Source organism: Dissoconium aciculare, assembly GCF_010015565.1.
Source record: "Dissoconium aciculare CBS 342.82 unplaced genomic scaffold K489scaffold_4, whole genome shotgun sequence".
Taxonomy (NCBI): domain Eukaryota; kingdom Fungi; phylum Ascomycota; class Dothideomycetes; order Mycosphaerellales; family Dissoconiaceae; genus Dissoconium; species Dissoconium aciculare.
This window is the reverse complement of record NW_022984954.1, coordinates 12,067-30,218: the sequence shown is the minus strand read 5'-3', so window position 1 is coordinate 30,218 and position 18,152 is coordinate 12,067. Positions and strand designations below refer to the sequence as shown.

General features: G+C 50.9%; 10 protein-coding genes across 10 annotated transcripts in view; 5 read left to right on the top strand and 5 right to left on the bottom strand.

The window, feature by feature from the left end:
• The first annotated feature begins 410 nt into the window (after nt 1–410).
• On the top strand, nt 411–1,680 carry K489DRAFT_169344 (uncharacterized protein). The gene is made up of 2 exons (XM_033599357.1): nt 411–843; nt 976–1,680. The coding sequence occupies exons 1-2, from the start codon at nt 543–545 to the stop codon at nt 1,659–1,661; spliced, it is 987 nt and encodes a 328-aa protein (XP_033460962.1). The 5' UTR covers nt 411–542; the 3' UTR covers nt 1,662–1,680.
• An 832-nt stretch (nt 1,681–2,512) lies between these two features.
• On the top strand, nt 2,513–4,105 carry K489DRAFT_429954 (uncharacterized protein). Its single transcript, XM_033608396.1, has one exon. The coding sequence runs from the start codon at nt 2,716–2,718 to the stop codon at nt 3,919–3,921; it is 1,206 nt and encodes a 401-aa protein (XP_033460961.1). The 5' UTR covers nt 2,513–2,715; the 3' UTR covers nt 3,922–4,105.
• On the bottom strand, nt 4,018–4,509 carry K489DRAFT_422362 (uncharacterized protein; the record flags this gene model as incomplete). Its single annotated transcript, XM_033608236.1, has 2 exons — nt 4,018–4,251; nt 4,321–4,509. Coding segments are annotated over 2 exons (327 nt in total), but the record flags the coding sequence as incomplete, so codon positions are not given.
• Nucleotides 4,510–4,793: 284 nt separating this feature from the next.
• Nucleotides 4,794–5,311, bottom strand: K489DRAFT_378297 (uncharacterized protein). Its single transcript, XM_033604380.1, has one exon. The coding sequence runs from the start codon at nt 5,203–5,205 to the stop codon at nt 4,933–4,935; it is 273 nt and encodes a 90-aa protein (XP_033460959.1). The 5' UTR covers nt 5,206–5,311; the 3' UTR covers nt 4,794–4,932.
• Nucleotides 5,312–5,509: 198 nt separating this feature from the next.
• Nucleotides 5,510–6,771, top strand: K489DRAFT_378296 (kinase-like protein). Its single transcript, XM_033604379.1, has one exon. It carries the CDS (start codon nt 5,706–5,708, stop codon nt 6,369–6,371), a length of 666 nt encoding a protein of 221 aa, XP_033460957.1. The 5' UTR covers nt 5,510–5,705; the 3' UTR covers nt 6,372–6,771.
• K489DRAFT_315682 (uncharacterized protein) lies at nt 6,462–6,752 on the bottom strand (the record flags this gene model as incomplete). Its single annotated transcript, XM_033601107.1, has 1 exon — nt 6,462–6,752. A coding segment is annotated over one exon (291 nt), but the record flags the coding sequence as incomplete, so codon positions are not given.
• A 511-nt stretch (nt 6,772–7,282) lies between the features above and the next one.
• On the bottom strand, nt 7,283–8,224 carry K489DRAFT_408363 (uncharacterized protein; the record flags this gene model as incomplete). The annotated part of the gene is made up of 1 exon (XM_033607472.1): nt 7,283–8,224. One exon carries the CDS (start codon nt 8,222–8,224, stop codon nt 7,283–7,285), a length of 942 nt encoding a protein of 313 aa, XP_033460956.1.
• Nucleotides 8,225–9,319: 1,095 nt separating this feature from the next.
• On the top strand, nt 9,320–11,200 carry K489DRAFT_429950 (uncharacterized protein; the record flags this gene model as incomplete). The annotated part of the gene is made up of 4 exons (XM_033608395.1): nt 9,320–9,436; nt 9,509–10,235; nt 10,556–10,663; nt 10,796–11,200. Exons 2-4 carry the CDS (start codon nt 9,795–9,797, stop codon nt 11,198–11,200), a joined length of 954 nt encoding a protein of 317 aa, XP_033460955.1. The 5' UTR covers nt 9,320–9,436; nt 9,509–9,794.
• A 2,418-nt stretch (nt 11,201–13,618) lies between these two features.
• Nucleotides 13,619–14,468, top strand: K489DRAFT_378292 (uncharacterized protein). Its single transcript, XM_033604378.1, has one exon. It carries the CDS (start codon nt 14,048–14,050, stop codon nt 14,255–14,257), a length of 210 nt encoding a protein of 69 aa, XP_033460954.1. The 5' UTR covers nt 13,619–14,047; the 3' UTR covers nt 14,258–14,468.
• Nucleotides 14,469–17,915: 3,447 nt separating this feature from the next.
• K489DRAFT_169279 (TPR repeat protein) overlaps nt 17,916–18,152 on the bottom strand; it is a 2,818-nt gene continuing 2,581 nt past the window's right edge. Inside the window, exon 3 of the mRNA XM_033599356.1 lies at nt 17,916–18,136. Coding sequence (XP_033460953.1) covers nt 18,052–18,136 — 85 coding nt within the window. The 3' untranslated portion in view covers nt 17,916–18,051. The remainder of the gene's footprint in view (nt 18,137–18,152) is intronic.

Here is an 18,152-nt window from a genome sequence, read left to right as displayed (position 1 = left end):
AGTGCTCGCCCGCTGACAAAAATATCCCGGAATTGATGAGGAGCGATCGCACACGGAAGCATTGAGCAGCCGAATGATGAACGGGCGGCCTGCCTGCCAAGAGGGCCCAAACCGTTTGGAAGAGCGAAAGATTGCTTGATCGGGGATCGCGCTGATGACCCTGAATTTATTCCGACCACTACTTTACGCCTACCCCGGCCATACATGAAGATGCAAAGCACTTTGCGCGCTCTCGCGGCCTTCCTCGCAGAGGAGGAGCTGAACCTTGTCTCTCCTTGGCGGTGACAGGCTATGCTGCAATGTGGTGGACACTGGTGGTGTGAAGGAAAGGAAAATAACGTGGCATGCCTCGTGCACATCTAGCGTGTATGTAGATCCTCTTGTCGCGTGCGTCCAACGCCTCTTTTCTTTCGGAAGCACCTCTACTTTCAACAATTTTTGGTTTTCTCTCTATCCTCATTCCGCCATCTTCTATCTTTTGCAGCAAGAAGAAGACTTCACGCCGTTCGCTCTGACGAGACCCTGGAGCCTCAACCCTCACGATGCTCGCCATCTACATCCCCGCGCTGCTCCTCGCCGCCAGTTCCCTCGCCTCCGCCGCCGTTCCTTGCTTCAACCGCGATGGCAGTGTCGCATCCGCATACACACAATGTCCCAACTCGAACTTCTGTTGTAAAACTTCCGGCACTTGCGCGACGAATGGATTGTGCATGGACGGGAATAACCTCGTGAATGGTTCCATCGCAAATGTGAACGGGAAATTCTACAACCAGACGGGATTGTATCAATCGCCGGCCTGCACCAATACAAATTTCGATGGTTGCGTCCAGACTTGTCTTACGAGTAAGTCAAAACTGTTTGACTCCTTACTTATGAACACGACTTCCGATTTAATGCTTATCGGCGAGAGTGACAAATGCGCCGGAGCAAAGCGAACCAGGGAATGAACAGTACTGATCATTGATATGGTTACAGCACTCAACAAAGGTTTCGTTTACATTTGGGGATGCAACGACGCCCTGACCAGCTACTGCTGCAATGTCCAAGGCACCGACATCTTCCAGCGTCAAAGTTGTTGTCAGAATGGGACTTTCTCTCTGCCTGCCGCCAAGCCCATCCTATGGGACACGGCCGTCACTTCAACGTCTCTCCCGACGAACACTGCTACGAGCTCGCCAACGGGCAATCCGACCGCCGGTAGTACTACGAACAGCAACAACACCACTGGCGGCAACGGAGGATCGTCATCAGCACAACCGGAAACGGCCGGACTTTCCAAGGGTGCAATGGCAGGAATCGGCGTCGGCGTCGCAGTCCTCGTCATAATCATCGCCATTCTCGCCGCCCTCTTCTTCCGCGTCCAACGCCTTCAGCGTCGTCTGAAATCCAGCTCCACCGAGGCCGGCGCCGGCTCTTCCTCTGCACCCGCATATTACGAGGCCGTCAACAGCACCGACGGTCCCATGACACCTCCCACCACCGATGTCAAGGGATTCATGAGTCCCGAAATCACACCTTCTTTACAGCAACATCCTGCCTTGACGCCGGAGCTAAAGGCCGAAGTCGATGGGTCTCAGCAGACATATGAAATGCCGGATAATCGCGTCCAGCCGGGGGAGTTGGATTCGAGGAATCTGGGGCCGAGGGAGTTGATGGGATGAAAGGAATAAGGATACGATCAACCCTTTCAAAGACGAATCAACCCGAGAGAGCGATGAATTGAGCAAGTCTGGAAAAGGCCAGGATGCTGAAGTCTGCCAAAAAGGGATATGACCGGCAATCCGCATCGGCACTCCAATCGATTCGATCAATCAGCCAAGCCGTTTCGCTTCCTGTTGTGGCTATCACAGCCGCCGAAGCTGATAGAAGCGAGCGACGCCAGAAAGCACCGCACGCGGCAGCAATGCAAACCCCCAACATCCCGCCATTGCTACTTCGCCGCGCCGACGGTCGCTCTTCCGCCCGAAAATCCGTCTGGATCCCATCATAGTGACCACGCCCGATCACGAGGCGAGAAGCAAAAATTTCGGCATGACCCAGTCTCGGGATATAGATGGTGCATGCACGGAGGATTAGCGGTGAAGGAAGGGAGAAATTATCCAAACGACAAGGGACGATTATTCATCCGTAATCGCAATCATCGATCAGTCATTGAAAACCGGTCCTCACAGATTAGCGATTAGAATAATCCCGATTCGAGGCTCAGGACTGTGTCTGAGTGGAAGGGAAGTAATCCGTCGTTTCCGCGTTCTTGAATGACCAATAATAGATCGATCTTTGTTTATTTCATATTGCTAGAGATTCTAGAGGCCGATGGTTTTTGGTTGCCCGGAATTCTTTATGTCCGATTTTAAGTTCGGTTAAATACATGCGGGCGAGTGACATGTTTTAGCTGCAGCTGCGATCCTTCGTGCTTAAAATAGGGTTCTTGCGCCTCGAAGGCAAATTTCAATGCTTCCACATGGACCGCAGCGTTCCACCCTTGTGCATCCACAAATCTTGGCGAAGCCACCGCCATCTTGAAGAAGGACATCCTAGCTTACAACAAGATAACGAGATATAAGATGCTGACCATGTGGCACTCGCGTGGCTTTTGTCAGATGTGCTTGTTCATTCCCTCTCCAACTTATCCTCCTTGAGACCATCCTCTTTCGGAAGGAAATTTTCATCGGCACCTTGACAGATTGGATTACGCCGATAAAGAATTAGATCGCAATGCGGCTTCTTAATACTGAAACCCTCCAGCTCAGCAACGACAGTGCTCATCCCGCGACACATCAGTATGCGATTCTTTCACATCGATGGCAGCAGCCCGAGGTCACATTTGCAGAGCTGAACGGCGATCCGAATTATCTCAAGAACGACGCCTTGCAAACTCCTTCGGCCAAGAAGATCAGACAAGCTTGCCAAGTAGCCCGACACCGTGATCCGCCTGTAGAATGGATCTGGATCGACACGTGCTGTATTGACAAATCCAACGCCGTCGAGGAAGGAAGATGCATCAACTCCATGATGGAGTGGTACAGCAAATCATCAGTCTGCATCACTTTCCTCTACGATGTAGATGGCTTGTCCACGAACCACCCGAGATCGGAGTGGTTTGATCGTGGTTGGTGCTTGCAGGAATTGGTCGCGCCGCGATATATGGAATTTTTCGGACGGAATTGGAATTTCATCGGCGTCAAACATCAATTAGCCAACGAGCTCCAGCATTGGTCAGGTATCGAAACGAAGTACCTCACCGGACAGGCTCATTTCAGCGATGCGAGCGTCGCAACGCGGATGAGTTGGATGGCGGGCAGAACAACCACTGTCGTTGAGGACATCGCATACAGTCTGCTCGGCCTGCTCGGTGTATACCTCGCTCCTCAGTACGGTGAGGGGGTCCAAGCCTTTGCACGACTGCAGAAGACTCTACTGGAGACGTCACTCGACGAGTCATTATTCGCGTGGACAATCCCCCAGCACGGCCTCCAATGCTACCGTAGCCTCGGCAGCTCCATCGCCTGGGCGCCCAAAGAATGGGGCCTCCTCGCGCCCTCCCCGGACTGTTTCGCGCAATCCGCAGGAATCGTCGTCGATCCTTCAAAAGTCGTCTCCCGCCCCTTCGGCGGCATCGGATTGACCGCCCGCGGCGTCCTCATCAATTCCCCACTCAAAGGCCATACGGATGTCATGAATTTCCTCGGTCGGCCGCGCAGTCATATCATTCTCATCCTGAACTGCTGGGCGAGCTTTGATCGTAAGGCGCCGACTATGCATATCGAGCTGGTGAAGCGCGAGGATGAGTATGTGAGGGTCCATTGCGAGGAGCTGCTGCAGAAGGTCGGTGCCAGGGTGCCGGCGAATCAGACCATGGGCGTGGAGATTCCGATCCCTTATCAACTCACGGTGTTTCAGCCGACTTTCAATCTAAGATAGAAGCTGAATTGACGTGCTTGCCGTACCGCATGAGCAAACATAATTCTGCATATACTTTCATCATAGAGTAACAATCCGACTGAGCGAAACATTGGGCGCTGATGCGAGGTGGCAGGAAATTTCACTGGATGTGAGGGATTCGGAATATCGAACTCTCATTTTGCGTGGAAATTGAACATCTTCTACTTGTTATTACATCTTTCTAAGCGGGTCGCCGATCAGGCCCGCACCCATATCCGTGACTCCTGTGAGATCGTAGAATCCCATCTTGCTGGCAGTATCCGTGCCGAGCCGGATGTACTTCTTGAGGATGCCTTGGTGAAATCGGTGCTGAATTATGGGTTAGTATATGCCAAGGTGTGCTGTTTCTTTGTAAGGCTGGAAGGTGTTCCCTCTTACCTGGAATGGGTTTCGTGATTGGTCGTGGTAGACGAGCCATCGTTTCTTGCCGTCCTTGGCTTGGCCATGCAAGAAGCTGTTGGTCACGGTCAGGACGAGTTTGCCGTCCTTCTCCGTTGCCGCTTTCTTGAGTTCTTCGGCCTTGTCGACCTGGATGAAGAGATCACTATCTTGCTCGCTGCTCGCGTCTGCCCACACTGTAAGCGTTACGCCGGAAAACGAGAACAAGGTCACACCATACCGGTTGTATTCTTGAAGGGAACCTGGTGAGATTGTCCGGTCTTCCGCTACATTGATTGTTGCCACTGAATGTCGATGGGTTCGTCATCCCAACCCGAAGCGGCAATCTCGACGGTGAGCTGGACGGCCATGATGGAATTCGTTATCAGAGGGCGGTTACGAGTGACGGCTTTTGGAATTGCTTTTTTGCAAGGACCTGTCACGAAGTAAGGATGCATGCGAAGTACCCAGCTGTGTGAGGAATGAACCCGATGTCATAATTAGAATGGTATGTAGCACTATTCGTATGATGTCCGATTGCTTAAAATATTCCAACGAGCATCATACGCTACCGGACAGCTGCGCAAGAGTTTTCCATCTAAGACCGTCTCTCTATTCTGCCACGTTGCTGCCAGGCATCTCTTCGTCTCCGTCCAATCCAAATGAGATGTTTCCGGCGATTCCTTGATGGACGTATTCATGAAGCTGGTGGTTGGCCTTTCGGGAACATCCCTCCTCCCCGCTCTCCCTCTGCTTTGAACTGCTCCTCCTTTCACTCGAGAGCCTCTTCCTTGATTCCGACTTGCTCTTCCTGTGCTCTTGATATACTCCTGCTTCGCTTCGATTCCTCCTCGCTTTGCTGTGTCTCGTCGTCGCTTCTGACATGGTCCTCATTGCGCCTGGTATACTTCTCTGCTTAAAAGATTGTCAGGGTAGCTGATACAGGAGGAGTCATTACTCTTGGTGGCGTGCTGGGATAAAAGAATGTTCCCGTCTCAGTTCAAAACTATGTGGGAGGACGTCCCATATCTACCTACTCCGTACATTGTGCCCTAGCTACCTGGGTACCTAGTAGGCCTGAAAGAGCTGCTCCCGAATATAACCCTTAATGGTCCCGACGCCCGAACAGCGAAATAATTGGGAATGGTTGACAACACTCGAATTCACGATATGACCTAACCGAGGCAATTTCATACACCTAGCAGTGCCGATATTGACCAAAGTATCTGCCTATCAATGACAACTTCATCCGCCGTGCCTTGACATTAAGCGCGCTCCGAACCACAGCAACCTTGTGCAAACATCCAGGTGTGTTCGCTGTCTTGATATCAAATTGGCATCTGGTAAAGACAGGGCCCGACGTCCATACAAACGAGGCTGTGACTATGAAGTTCATAACCGAGAATACCTCGATTCCGGTGCCTAAGGTCCATTGCTCCTTTATCTACAAGAATCGTACATACATCGTCATGGAGCGCGTGCAGGGACAAACATTGCATGCGGTATGGGGCACCCTGTCGGAAAAGTCTCGTCAAGACCTGCTTCTTCAGCTGAAGCTGATGTTCGATGAGCTACGCGCACTCGAGCGGCCTCGGAATGTCGGTGTGCAGAACTGCGTTGGCGGTTCACTGTACGACTCTCGCATTCCTCATTGTCGCAATCGACTTGGACCGTTCAAAAATGTCCAAGATTTCCACCTTTGGTTGAGAGAGGAACACCAGCTTTCTTCAATAGAAGAGAAATTAGATCATCACCAAGACTGGCGAGAAATCAAGGAAATGGCTGTGAGACAGGATGGCGATTGGCCACCACCCGTCTTTACTCACGGAGACTTGAACCCATTCAACATTCTTGTCCGGAACGGCAAGATCGTTAGCATCATCGATTGGGAGTTTTCTGGCTGGTATCCCTCCTACTGGGAATATACGTCCGCTTGGTACGGCAATCGATTGCGTCCCTATTGGCAGAACGTTCTAGCCCAGTTTTTAGAGCCTTTTCCTGATGACCTGAAAATGGAAATCACACGGCAGAAATGGTGGGGAGATATCTGAATTAAGTCTAGGGAGCAGCATCGAGCAATTTGAGCTCAGTGACATTCGACCATGATCAAGCAGCTACGGTGAGTCGACGGGACAGGCCTTTCAAGCGGCCAACACATTTGTGCCGAACCCATATCGACCGTTCGCATCTATTCTAGCCACATGTTTTCTGGCAAGCATATCGATCTCTGTTCGAACCGGCTTAAATCTGCTCGCGATGGCGTGGAGGGCACTCGCGACCCACGTGCGACACCTCCGATCTGGGGTATGTTGAATGATTAGAAGATTCCGAGAAATGCTAATCAGGTGGTCCTCGTCCTCGATCTTCGCTCTTACCCCACGAGCTTGTAAGCTCGTGGGACCGTGAAAGGGTCTTACCAGTGTTTCTTCGTATTGCTAACCATCACCAAGAGTAATGCGGACGCGGTAGCGCTTGCCTGGCGTCTTTCATGCCTTCTCGCCCTTCGGTTCAATTCAAAACCCGCAATCTTTGGAACCGTATCAGATGCCGCCTCTGATAAATGTAAAGTTCCACATACTTTCGCTCTTCGTTACCAATCGCTCCACTAGGATACAAGGCGATGTAAAGTCTGTTCTTGTTGAAAGGCGTTCCGTCCCGGAAGCACAAGTGTTACCAAAGGAACGTAGACAGGTAGTTTGGGTTTCCTGCTTGGTCGAGGTTCGGGCACGGTAGATTGAGGAAGAACTTGAACAAGATGTAAATATGTGAATCCCTATGTATGTGCTTGGCAGACACCAACAACAGGTATTTGACAGGATTTTCGCAAACACAAGCGGCGACAAATGAAACAATCGGTATGGATCTGGGCGACTTTTGAGGCTCTCTGCTACGGTCCCACAACTTTGGAACGGAGATACTCTATAAGGGATGCACCTCCTCCTTTTGCTCCGACCGTTTGTGCTTAGCAGTTAACACACGTGCATCCGTCCAAGTCACCGGGGATTTCCGCAGGACACTCAAGCGGGTTCTCATAGGGCGGGATGATGTCAATGACTCCTCGAACGGCCACGCGTCCAGTCACAGTATCATACACTGTGTATGCATTGCGCTGTCCGTACCCCATTCGCACCCATGCGTCTGCGATCGCAGATGCCGCGGCCTCGCCTTGCTCGCTTGGCAATCCCTCGCAGTAGAGTCTCATGGTGTTTTTGTAGGTGTGGTCAGGGTCGTAAGTTTCTTTGGTCAGAGCAGCATAAACATTCGTGCCGTCGCAGCTGTCGGGACCGGTCGCTCGCACCTTGAGCTCGTCACGCCCATTGTCATCGTTCCCTTTCCTGTTTCTAGAATTTTGCTGATCCTGGGCAGCGGTAAAGGTTCGCAAGTTGATAAACGCTTTGTGGATGGCTACAACGGCGAGATTGCCAACATTGCTGCTGGCAAGTGCGAAGGCGGTCAGAGCGGCGACTTCGTTTCCGACGTCTTCAACACATGTGTTGTAAGGAATCTCCTCGCCACCTCCGTCACGACATGCGTAGTACAATCTCTGCCATTGACCGGCATTTCCTCCAATGTAACCGACGAGCTTCAATCCATTCACGAGCGTTGCCGAGTAGCGCTGCTGATTGGCGTTGTAGTCAACTCCAGGAAGGCCGCCGTTAGTTCCGCCGGCCGCAGTGACACGCTGGGTAGTCTTGAAGTTGCTGAGATCAGACTCGAGATGAGGGTACAGTTGGAGGAAGTCGGATGGCGCATGGACGGCCCAGTCACCTGTTAAGTCCGCGGATTCGAAGTGGACGATGGAGGCATTGGCTGGAGGCTTGGTCGTGCTGACATTCAGGGCTCGACCAGAGACAGCCGAAGCCAAGGCACCCAGTATGGTCTGAACGTAGATGAAGTGATGCATGATTGATATGAATGAAGTGTGCTATGTGTGTCCGAATGATCTTTGGGAGAGTGGAACACGAGCTATATATGTGATTTTGGTGATAGGCTCAGCCGTAGATTTGTCGTGCGTCCGGTTGACTGAGACTTCCCGAGTCTACGTTCTCCTGTGACGCGAAAACGATGCCACATTTCTTGAGAGCCTGTCATTTGTACATGCCGCGAGATTTCAATTTGCTCTCATACTTCTCCTGAGTGAGACACCGACCCACGCACCTCATCGTCGATTGCGAGTACGGCACAGGCTGACCGTCGAGGACTTGCATCAGAGCGGTAGGCATTTTCGGCGCCAGGTCGGCCGAGTGATAATTGGGACAGCGAGAATTTCCGATGTCATTTCCCCATTGGTGATGAACTCATGTTGGTGACCGGCGTCGAGGTCGTCGCGATGTTCGACAATTGTCGATGCACACTTGCCGTACACCCGGCCGTCTACCTTGTGACGCCATTTCGGCATGTCGTTTACCAGCAACAGGTGTCGATACTCACACGGGTACCCATTCACAAGGCGATAGTATCCACTCGGTCGCATTGTTGGCGCTACCACCTGCAGTCATCAACTAGCCGAAGGCTGCGATGCGGCCACTGTGTGATCTAGTGCTAACATAACGTACCCTTCATGTAGCGTCATTGACGATGATCGCGCCAAAACCTGCTAGATCCAATCGTCGGCGGCAGAATGCGTACCTTGAGTAGTTGAAGTGGAGGGGTGCTGTCCGTGTTTCTTGAATTCAGCCCCAATATGCCCTGTCCTGCGGCTGACGCTGGATATTGGATTGGCCATTTTTCAAAATCCAATGCGCGTACTAAGACGTCATTCGAGTGGATTAAAGCCATCTAGCACCTTTCAAGAAAGACTCACTCCGATGTCGGTTACTGACTCGTAATCGCGAAGATCTACAATCCAGCGCATTCAACGTTTTAGGCCAGATCGACTTGCCAATCTGATGAATTTGATGGGAACCCCGTCAAATTCCATCGATGAATTGATAGCGTCCCATCAATATGGATGTCCACCAACCGTCCATATACTACTAATAATCACAGCTTTTGATCCAACGATGCCAGGTCCGGCCGGATTACCATCACAAACTGTATTGATGATATCAACGCTACGAGTGCTAGATTTACAACTATCCAAAATCTCACGTCAGCCGCAGGACAGAGTGACGAAGTAGGTGGGTCAACGAGTTGCTGTGCCGCGCGGATATTTAGAAATCCGCGCTGATGAGGCGAACTAGCGCAGCCCTTTTCACTCCCGTTGCGACGATCGCAATTCTATGACGTTGAAATTTGCAATCGGCGTATATGTGGAGCTTCACCTCACAAGATAGCAATTCTTGCTCACTGTTTGAAAATATCTCACCAAAATTGCGCCGGGCTGGGACGTGCCCACGCAAACACACTTCACGTCCTTGGGTTGTCGACGAAGTCTCAAGGTTACCTCTTTCTACCTGGATGTGTTGTCACGCTACACTGTTCGAACTCCTCCGCCCGACAAATACCAACGCCCACGAATCTATTTGCCCAAGATGCCGAACGAAAATCCCAGATTGGCCAACTATCTCGAGACAAGAAAACTTCAACTATCCCTCGTGTTCATGATCGTCTTTTACACCTTCACCAAGATGAGCTTCGTCGAGCTGCTTGCGATTGTCATCTTCGGCCCAAACTTCCGGATTATCCCCGGCGACACTCTCGAAAAGCCCCCACTCGACTCCCCTACGGCCTGGATTCTGGGCTTTGCAAACTTGGCGATTTTGACTTTCGGTTTCTCCATTGCGTTCCGAGGATGGCGAGAAGCTGTCTATTCGCGGCCGAGTCTCATCTGCGACATCATTGCTTCCATTCCAGCAATCCCTTTAGCAGCATTCACGCTTCTCGCTGGTCGACCGGTGCCGCTCGGCGAACTCGTCAGTAGAGTAGCGAGGTGGTGGTGGCGGAGCGAGGAGCTAGGCGGCCAGGCCCAGATCGTAGATGAGACGAGTGCGTTGTTCACTCCGATTGGTCTGATGATAGGGGTGTCCATTGTAGCCGCAGAGGTTATAGTCGATTATCTTTATCCGATAGTAACTAAATATGCGGCTAAATCGAGAAAAATGAATTAAAGGATAAGAGACCGGACTCTGACTAGGAGGCTGTAGGGGCTTCTACAAACATTTATAGAACTACTAGAGAATCGAATCACGATAGTAACGTATGATTAGGAACCTATCTACAGATCAGTATGATGGATCTTCGATATCGCAAGGCTCATTCTTTAACGCGATCTAACTGACACGCGAGAACTCAGCCTTCTGCACCTAAATTTCAGGTACGAATAAGCGATGCGCTCGCCTTGAGCGCCGACTTCTGCTACAAGACGTTTGACGTGCTCCTAAATCCGTACGAAGACGAGGCAGTATTGAAGGACCACCTCTCGTTCGTTCACATCATGCTAGCCTGGCAGCATTCCTTACACATACTTCGGTCTTCTACGGAGGACAAAAGTTTACTATTTAAACAGTCCTGCACTCTTACTGACCCCAGTAAGGTGCCTTGGGCACGATTGGCTACGTTTCTGAATTGCCTGGCGGGGTTCTATCCTGTGAACGCGCGCACCCTCGAGCATGGTAGAAATGGCAGCTTTCCCGTATTGGAGCCCGTCCAGGCCCTATCCGAAGATTTCCTCATTCGTGGTCTCATCTGGAGCCGAGAGTATCATCCTGCCGACCACTTCAAGAACCAGAGTGAAGATGATGGACGCAACATTGAGTCGGAAGCGACCAACAAGCTCCGAGCAGACCGGGTGCTATGGCTTGGGCTGTTTCTAGCGTTTCGAGCGCGATATCTCCATTACGACGAAGAGACCAAACATTTTTCTGCTAGCCAAAAAACCGCCTGGAAGGCCAACAATGACGGGGTTGAATCGGTCGACATACCGAGATCCAGTGTCTAGTCGCCTTTGATGACTGAGGATACGACGAGGAAATCGTACTCGGGCGAACAATCGACGTCGAGGACGTCGATCAGCGAGGATGGATTTGTCAAGGTCGCAAGACTGAGCCAGTCGTAGTCACGAGGCCCTACGCCCCGGAACACTTTGAACATACCCAAATAGTGGAGTTCCCAGGGTGGCGCCCCTAGTTCCTTTTCAATTATATCCCGTACTACTTTGCAACTATATGCGTTTTCGAGTCGTTCTGACTGTGAGTACAGCTATCGTTGAACAACAACTTATGCGAGTCAGTTCATCAACCTACCGGTAGTGCTCGAGACAAAAGCCAATCCCTCTAAAATAAAGACGTTCTTGTCGGACTTTTCGTCTGCTTGTAGAATAGTCTTCGTTCGAGGGTCTCTTGAGCTCTCTCTATACTCGGTCCCATAATCGAAAATACTCGTCGTCGTATGCGTTATAACACTCCTGTCTAAAAGCACGGAACCTTAGCCGCGGACCGGAATGTCTCTATACATAAAGGCTATCCTAGAGTCTCGTTCTTCGGGGGAGCGATCTAGGACGATCAGCTCATTCCTTGTCAAAGTGTCACAGAGCTCGTATCGCCCCGTGTTGTTCGCGCGGATACACAGCACCCATGTCTGTTCCGATGTCTTTAGTACATAGTAGCAAAATTTGATAGCTATCTGCGACTTTTATCGACAAATTGGCTCAGGATGCCTTTAAATGCTGAGGACAGCTTGCCTAAGACTTGCGTGTCTTGAACCTCGCCTTGAACGACTATCGACCGTGTGCCGCCATTTCAGCGAAGTCTTCCGCAATTTTCGTTATCTTGTGAAAGCGATCCGCCGTTAGAGACTTGCAGACGCGTCTAGTCTCGCCCGAGTCGAAACCAATCGCCGCGGCTGGGAAATCCAGCCTTTCGGAGAAGAGGAGCCTCGATTTTGCGGCATGAGAAGTCGGAACTTATGGAACAGAGGGCTCGCCCGCTCAGCGGCGCATTCATGTTTGGCTGAATTTGGACATGCGGTTGAGATCCTCACACGTTTCATTAGCAATTGTATGTCGTCCTGCCACGCTAGTGAACTGCTCGCAGATACTCTCCAGATCTCTTGGGTGGCTGGTCCGCTGCCGGGAAGTATCTTGCTTACGCTCAGATCCCGATCGGCCTGTACGGCTGGAGCACCTCCAAGGTGACCGTTGACCTAGTCGATGATTTCTCTAGGGTCGTTTGGGTTATCGGGCGGATGAGCTAACGACGAGCATCCTAATCGGTCGCCGGTGAATACGTCGACTAGCATCGCCCTAGTCACAGAGATTGCGGACGAAAAGGAGCCGAGACTATTGCTTGATGTCTCCCTGCCCGGGAGGTAAGATCGTCCCGTATTGCCACTTGTATCGTGCCGGTCGGGATGGTGCTAACACTTGGTAATTGCCTGATATTGCCAGGAGGTTGATTACATGGTGCGCTTTTTCCTTCGGCGCTGGCTTGCTGATTTTGACCTTGCTTTCACAGTGTGCTCAATTCATACATCGGCCCGGGGTGCGATGGGCTACAGAGAATAGCCATTATCGCTATTCCCTGCACTAACCCGATGTCTTAATAATAGAGCTTGTCTCTCGCTTCTGATCCCCTGCTTCGAGATTCCTCACCTCGCTTCTCGTTCTTGTAGATCCGGATCGTTTTTCAGGGTCAACAGTGATCTCTAGCTGATGTTTCTCATACTTTCGATGCCTGTCGTTCTCGAGTGTTTGTCGAAGCGGGGTCGTGAGAGCGGTCATTGGGCTGTTGTCGGGTGCGTATGTTGGCTGCGGAGCATGATCGTCGGTACGGTGTACTATTGGATACACTTTTAGGAAAAATCCCCCATCTTAGATATATCTCTGCCGTCTGCTTCTGAATGCGTTTGATCGCGCACGGACTTCGAAGGCCTCCTTCGAAGTCCGTGCATACTTTCTGTGTCGTGATGTGCGGCGGGCATTCACTGTCGTTATTGTGATTTGTGTATTTTTAGTTTCGTACTCATCGCACTGCGTGCATGTGTAGAAGCGAGCGAGCACGATTTATGACCCAAATCGAGCCTAAAAGGCAATCTCCTCGTTTTTGAAGATGTATAGCACGGCTCTGGGCGACGCTAGTCATCCCTGCGGCGTTTCATCACCGACGCCAGTGATGCCTATCTGAACCCCGCATGCAACGGATCACTCTGTACCATTGAGACTTTACCCATGCAGTCGCTTTCCACGGACTTTAGAACTACACCCGCAATTTGGCGGCGATGGCCAGCGCCCGCTTTCCTGCCCGGGCGCGCGATACCTGGGTAGCTGGCCCCACTGTACCACGACACATGCTGATTCGCTCACGTCCTCGCATATCTTTGTACGAGGCGTGCTTGGAAACAAATACCAAAGCGCAAATTTATGGACGCGTGTTGCATTGTTGGTCATTGTGTCTCATCACAGATAATTGCTTGAGATTTGTCGCGCTGACCGCGCGACCTCCTCTCGGCGCACGGGAAATCATCCGCCGTTTGTGCGATTTCGCAGACCTCCGGCAGCGTGGGCATTTGGTTGGATATCGACCGATTTGCCGCCGAAACACCCGTGGACTTTTCTCAGCCTTCTTCATCCAAGACACCACCAGTGGCTCCGTCCATATGAGCAGAATGACACTGGGACCCTGTTGAAGATCCTGGTGTTCAGGGGTAGGCCGCGCAGCTATAAGAGGGCCAGGCCTGCTGCTCTCGTAAACAGAAGATAAATCAACCTTTTTTCCTCATTGTACACCCTACATTTTAACAGACCCCGCTATTTGACCACCATGAATCCTATGGCAACATTTCGCAATACATGATAGCAAAAGCGTACCTGGAACAACGCGCACGTGACAACGCGCAACCAGGAGACTTTGTTCGTCCAGCTCAGCGTCACTCCGTATCGCTAACGACACCCCGGGCCCCACTTCCCCAAGGGGCAGCGTCACATAACTACAAGGGCATCGCACCGGTTGCCGCCCTCATCCGGACCAGCAACTTTTACGATATCACGGCCACGCATTAGCGGGTTGGTCAATACGAGTCACGTGTGCAGCATTTCGCTTTATCCTTCCAGGTCAAAGAAATCGCTATCGATGCTAATAGAGGGGCGCACTAGGCGTGCCTATGAATCAGTAGTGTGGGTCACTACTAGAATGGTGTTGGCCCATGTTTTGGGGTACCTGAGTGAATCGTCTCATCTGCCCTTGAGAGTATTAATAGATAGTAAAGGCTGCTTTCATGTTAGTGGGGGGAGAACTGTAGGGCGACATATGTAGGAAGCTACATAAATGTTTAACTATTACTCGAACTCGTGAACTCGCAGGACTCGTCCTTTACTATAACTTTCTATACACTTACAAAGATGACGAACGATGCTACTGTTTACGATTCTATCTGATTGAGAGGCTGCTAGAGCTTTCGGAATTTCAGCTTAGACTTTACGCCTAATGCTAAGCTCCCATAAATGATTGTTACAGGCCAGGCTTGCGCTACTAGACGATAAGTATTTGCTGAGAAATCCAAGGCGTGGAGGAAAAATCTTAACCGAGCGCCTCGCTGCTAGTCTTGAGCTATGTAGTTTTGTAAAGGTTTGCTTCATTTCTGCTCGAGTGCAAGGATAAGAGTTATATTACTTGAACGTCGGTCGTAGTGACCTAGACGAAGTTATTAGGTCATAGTTAAGGGCGACGCGGAGGGGTATATAGCGTGATGAATAGTCTGAAAAGATACATATTTGCAAGGGGCATGGCCGGGGGGCCTTCGTGTACTTCGTGCGTAGCGCGAAAGTTCCACATCACAGAACAGCAGGGGTGATCATTCAGATCTAAAAGTTCCAAGTACCTAGTGTCTCCACACCATCTGCATATGCATTTCACCGCGAACCGGAACCTACAGTAGTAGAACCGTCTCAACAGTTGAGGCTAGCTGCAACATCGACCCATTCATGTCAACCCGGCCAGACTGCCATATCTGGTAAAGAAGGACGAGCTCACCAAATGCAGCAGCACACCCATAATTTCGCCCAATATGCTCCCCACTTCTGTGCCGAATCCTTGCTTCGAGCGAATACATTACAACATCGCCGTCTCGGCCCCTTGGTCGCGGAACCTCGACAGTAGTGTTCGTGGCGAAGTTTTAAGTCTACCTGGGTGATCATCAGCGGAGCCGAAGCAAGATTTTGCTGTGCAGTCTTGAAAGAAGACTGCACCGCCGACACCCGAGAGTCTATTCGAATTGCTTGCTGGTAAACCGGCGAAGCACTCCTGTGGACCTGCGTTTTGCGCAAATTTGAACCGCTACTGTGCTGTGATCGATCACGGCCCCGGTTCGATCATTCATGCTACAACCTCGCTTTGGTGGGAATGAAGTTATGCCTGGCGCTCAGCCGCCGCCCTCTTCGGTCTTGTATTGAGTGTCTCCTGACTGCACATCAAAAGCGACCAATCTCCCCCATCAGCCTCGGAACTCCCTTTTTGAGCAGTGCTACCGGCCTTAATGGTGAAGCGCAGGCTAGTGCACCGTCTGCATCAAAGTCTCTCTCGTCCGCTACTAGAGAGACACTAACAAGGGGCGGGAAGCAGGATAGGAACGGGTTGAGTTGGCGATGAACCAAGGACATATTTCCCAGCCTCTGCATTCTACGCTTCATAGTTGCTAGATATTCCTGCAGGATACTGAGATGATCCTCCCGTAGTAGTGAAACGAGACCATGTTCCCGGATAGCGGGTATGTTAAGGTCGTGCGGCGACGGATATGAGTTTACGCTTCGCGGAAGTCTTAGGTAAGGACAACTAAAGGATTTGTATTTACGAGGCAGCATCGTACGCTATCTAGAGATCAACGATATACAAGGCTCTCTAATTAGGCATAAGAACAGGACGCGAACTGTTAGACTTTATCTTTCGCGGCGTTAGTAAAGGTTATTATTCCGAGTGTCCGAGTGTCCGTGTAGAAGACTTCCAATCGGACCGACATAACAACTAATCTAACGATTAGTCGATATTATCGAATAACAGTTCTACAGCGCGAGTCTGTCTCGTATAGTAAAGGAAAAGTAATAATCTCGAAAGGATGTCTTAGCAAAACCTCGTAGACGGCAACCTGAATTATCCGCCGACTTTAACGCTTAAACGGATTCAATAATCGCTACGATCTTCGCTAGCTCCTAGCTTAGTAGAGGAGGAATACAAATAGTAAGTAGAGCGCGGCCAGCTTTAATAAGTAATCTCTATATACGATCTTATCGTCTCGTAGTCGCGCAGTAATTCTGCAGAACATCGATACTCTCGAGCGCGAACACTGTGCTCTAGATCCTTCTATCTTCTCCAACTCTTCTCCTTCGTTTCTCCGTCTATCCCTCGGTCCCCTTCCCGCACTCCTCCTTCTTACCTCGCCCTCTCCGTCTCAACCTCTTTGTACGGCTTCCCTCGCCGCCGCCGCCCATTACAACCCCTCCTCCCCCTCCTCTTCCTCCTCCGACGCCGCGAAGCTAGATAGAAAAGGATGTATAGAACATATAGAGACCGACTAGCTTGGTAGCAATTGTTCCGTAGCAAAGCGTAGTAAAGGAAATTTGAGGCGGAAAATCAAGGCGGAGAAGGCGTAAAGGTATAGAAGGAGGCTACAAAGGAAGGCGTAGTGTAGAGTGTGAGTTGCGTGTATTACGATTTCTATCTCCGAGGCCAGGGCTAGTTTTCGGCCGTCACGTTAAGAGCCTTTGTAGCCTTCGCGTGTGATAGCTTTCTATAGGCTCGATGAGGGATGAGTCTTTATGCTGCTTCCTTAGTAGAATAAAGACCTAATTGCTGTACTTGTAAGGAGACTATTAGAACGATCCCCAGGAAGTTGAGAAGCGGTCCGAGCAAGGACGGCCGGGGCTTCGTATTCGTCTTAGAAGTTTGTCGTACTGCATTTTAATAGATTGGAATACGGTTATAGAAAGAACTGTAGGACTAGAGCAAGGAACGGCCTGATCTATTATGCAATCTCTTTGCAGCATACTCTAATGAGTCCGCATACTTCTAGAGGCCTTTTCAGAAGCTCAGGCAACCTATTAATATCCTTAACATGAGCTGCCGGCGACGGCGACCATCTTTTACTAGCCTTTGGGAATGACTCCCTCGACCAGATGTAATTCCGCTGAGACTATTGCAGGCGAGGCGACTGTAAGCAGAGAGAGTGTGCTTAAATAGGACCGGATTGTTAGTTAGCAAATTCTCCCGTATTATGACCAGGTGTAAGTGTGACGATAAACTGCTAGCTGCGGTATCCCTGCGAGAGCTAAGAAAGTCGGGAGAGGAGGAGACATCCGATGCTCTGTCTCACATTATCTGTCCGAAGTTGCCGGGAATGGAGCAAACGGTCTGCTCCCACGCTCATTGAGATCGAACGCAAATGCGACTTGGCCGGCAGACCGCGCGAGCTGCTTGACTTTGCTCTTGTCGTGACCTTGAACTCGAAATTCCGATGGCTTCGCCTCTGCCTTTGCCCTTCTCTGCAACCTTACCTCCAACGCTCTGGAAAGATTGCCTGCCGTTCTTCTTGATCACGGTATAATCAACATGCCAGCTCATCACACGACTATGCCCGCCAACTGGAAGTAAGGGTAGAGAGCCGAAATTGCTGTGATCGTTTTGTATTAACCTTCCCTCTGTTCCGCCGCGAGTCGCGCTTCTTCTCCGACGATATCCTCACACAGCCTATCAGCCTTCTGCACATATTTAGTCTTTTTTTAGATGTCCAGAAGCGCGCGCTGTGAGATGAGTGTCGAAGCGGGATCTAGTGCGTAGCGTGAACGAACCGCGACGATGTGCTCCATTAACTGAGCAGCCTTCTCAGTTTGACCGTAAGTATCGTATGCTCCTGCAAGCGCGTGCTGCGATACGAGTCGGTCCGGATGCTCCTCCGCGAGGACCCGC

Bases quoted from the DNA above. Each gene is read 5' to 3' on its own strand.
- K489DRAFT_169344 (XM_033599357.1), top strand. From the start codon at position 543: ATGCTCGCCATCTACATCCCCGCGCTGCTCCTCGCCGCCAGTTCCCTC. The intron at 844-975 runs GTAAGTCAAAAC...ATATGGTTACAG, and splicing joins CGTCCAGACTTGTCTTACGA to CACTCAACAAAGGTTTCGTT.
- K489DRAFT_429954 (XM_033608396.1), top strand. From the start codon at position 2,716: ATGCGGCTTCTTAATACTGAAACCCTCCAGCTCAGCAACGACAGTGCT.
- K489DRAFT_378297 (XM_033604380.1), bottom strand. From the start codon at position 5,205: ATGTCAGAAGCGACGACGAGACACAGCAAAGCGAGGAGGAATCGAAGC.
- K489DRAFT_378296 (XM_033604379.1), top strand. From the start codon at position 5,706: ATGAAGTTCATAACCGAGAATACCTCGATTCCGGTGCCTAAGGTCCAT.
- K489DRAFT_378292 (XM_033604378.1), top strand. From the start codon at position 14,048: ATGATAGCAAAAGCGTACCTGGAACAACGCGCACGTGACAACGCGCAA.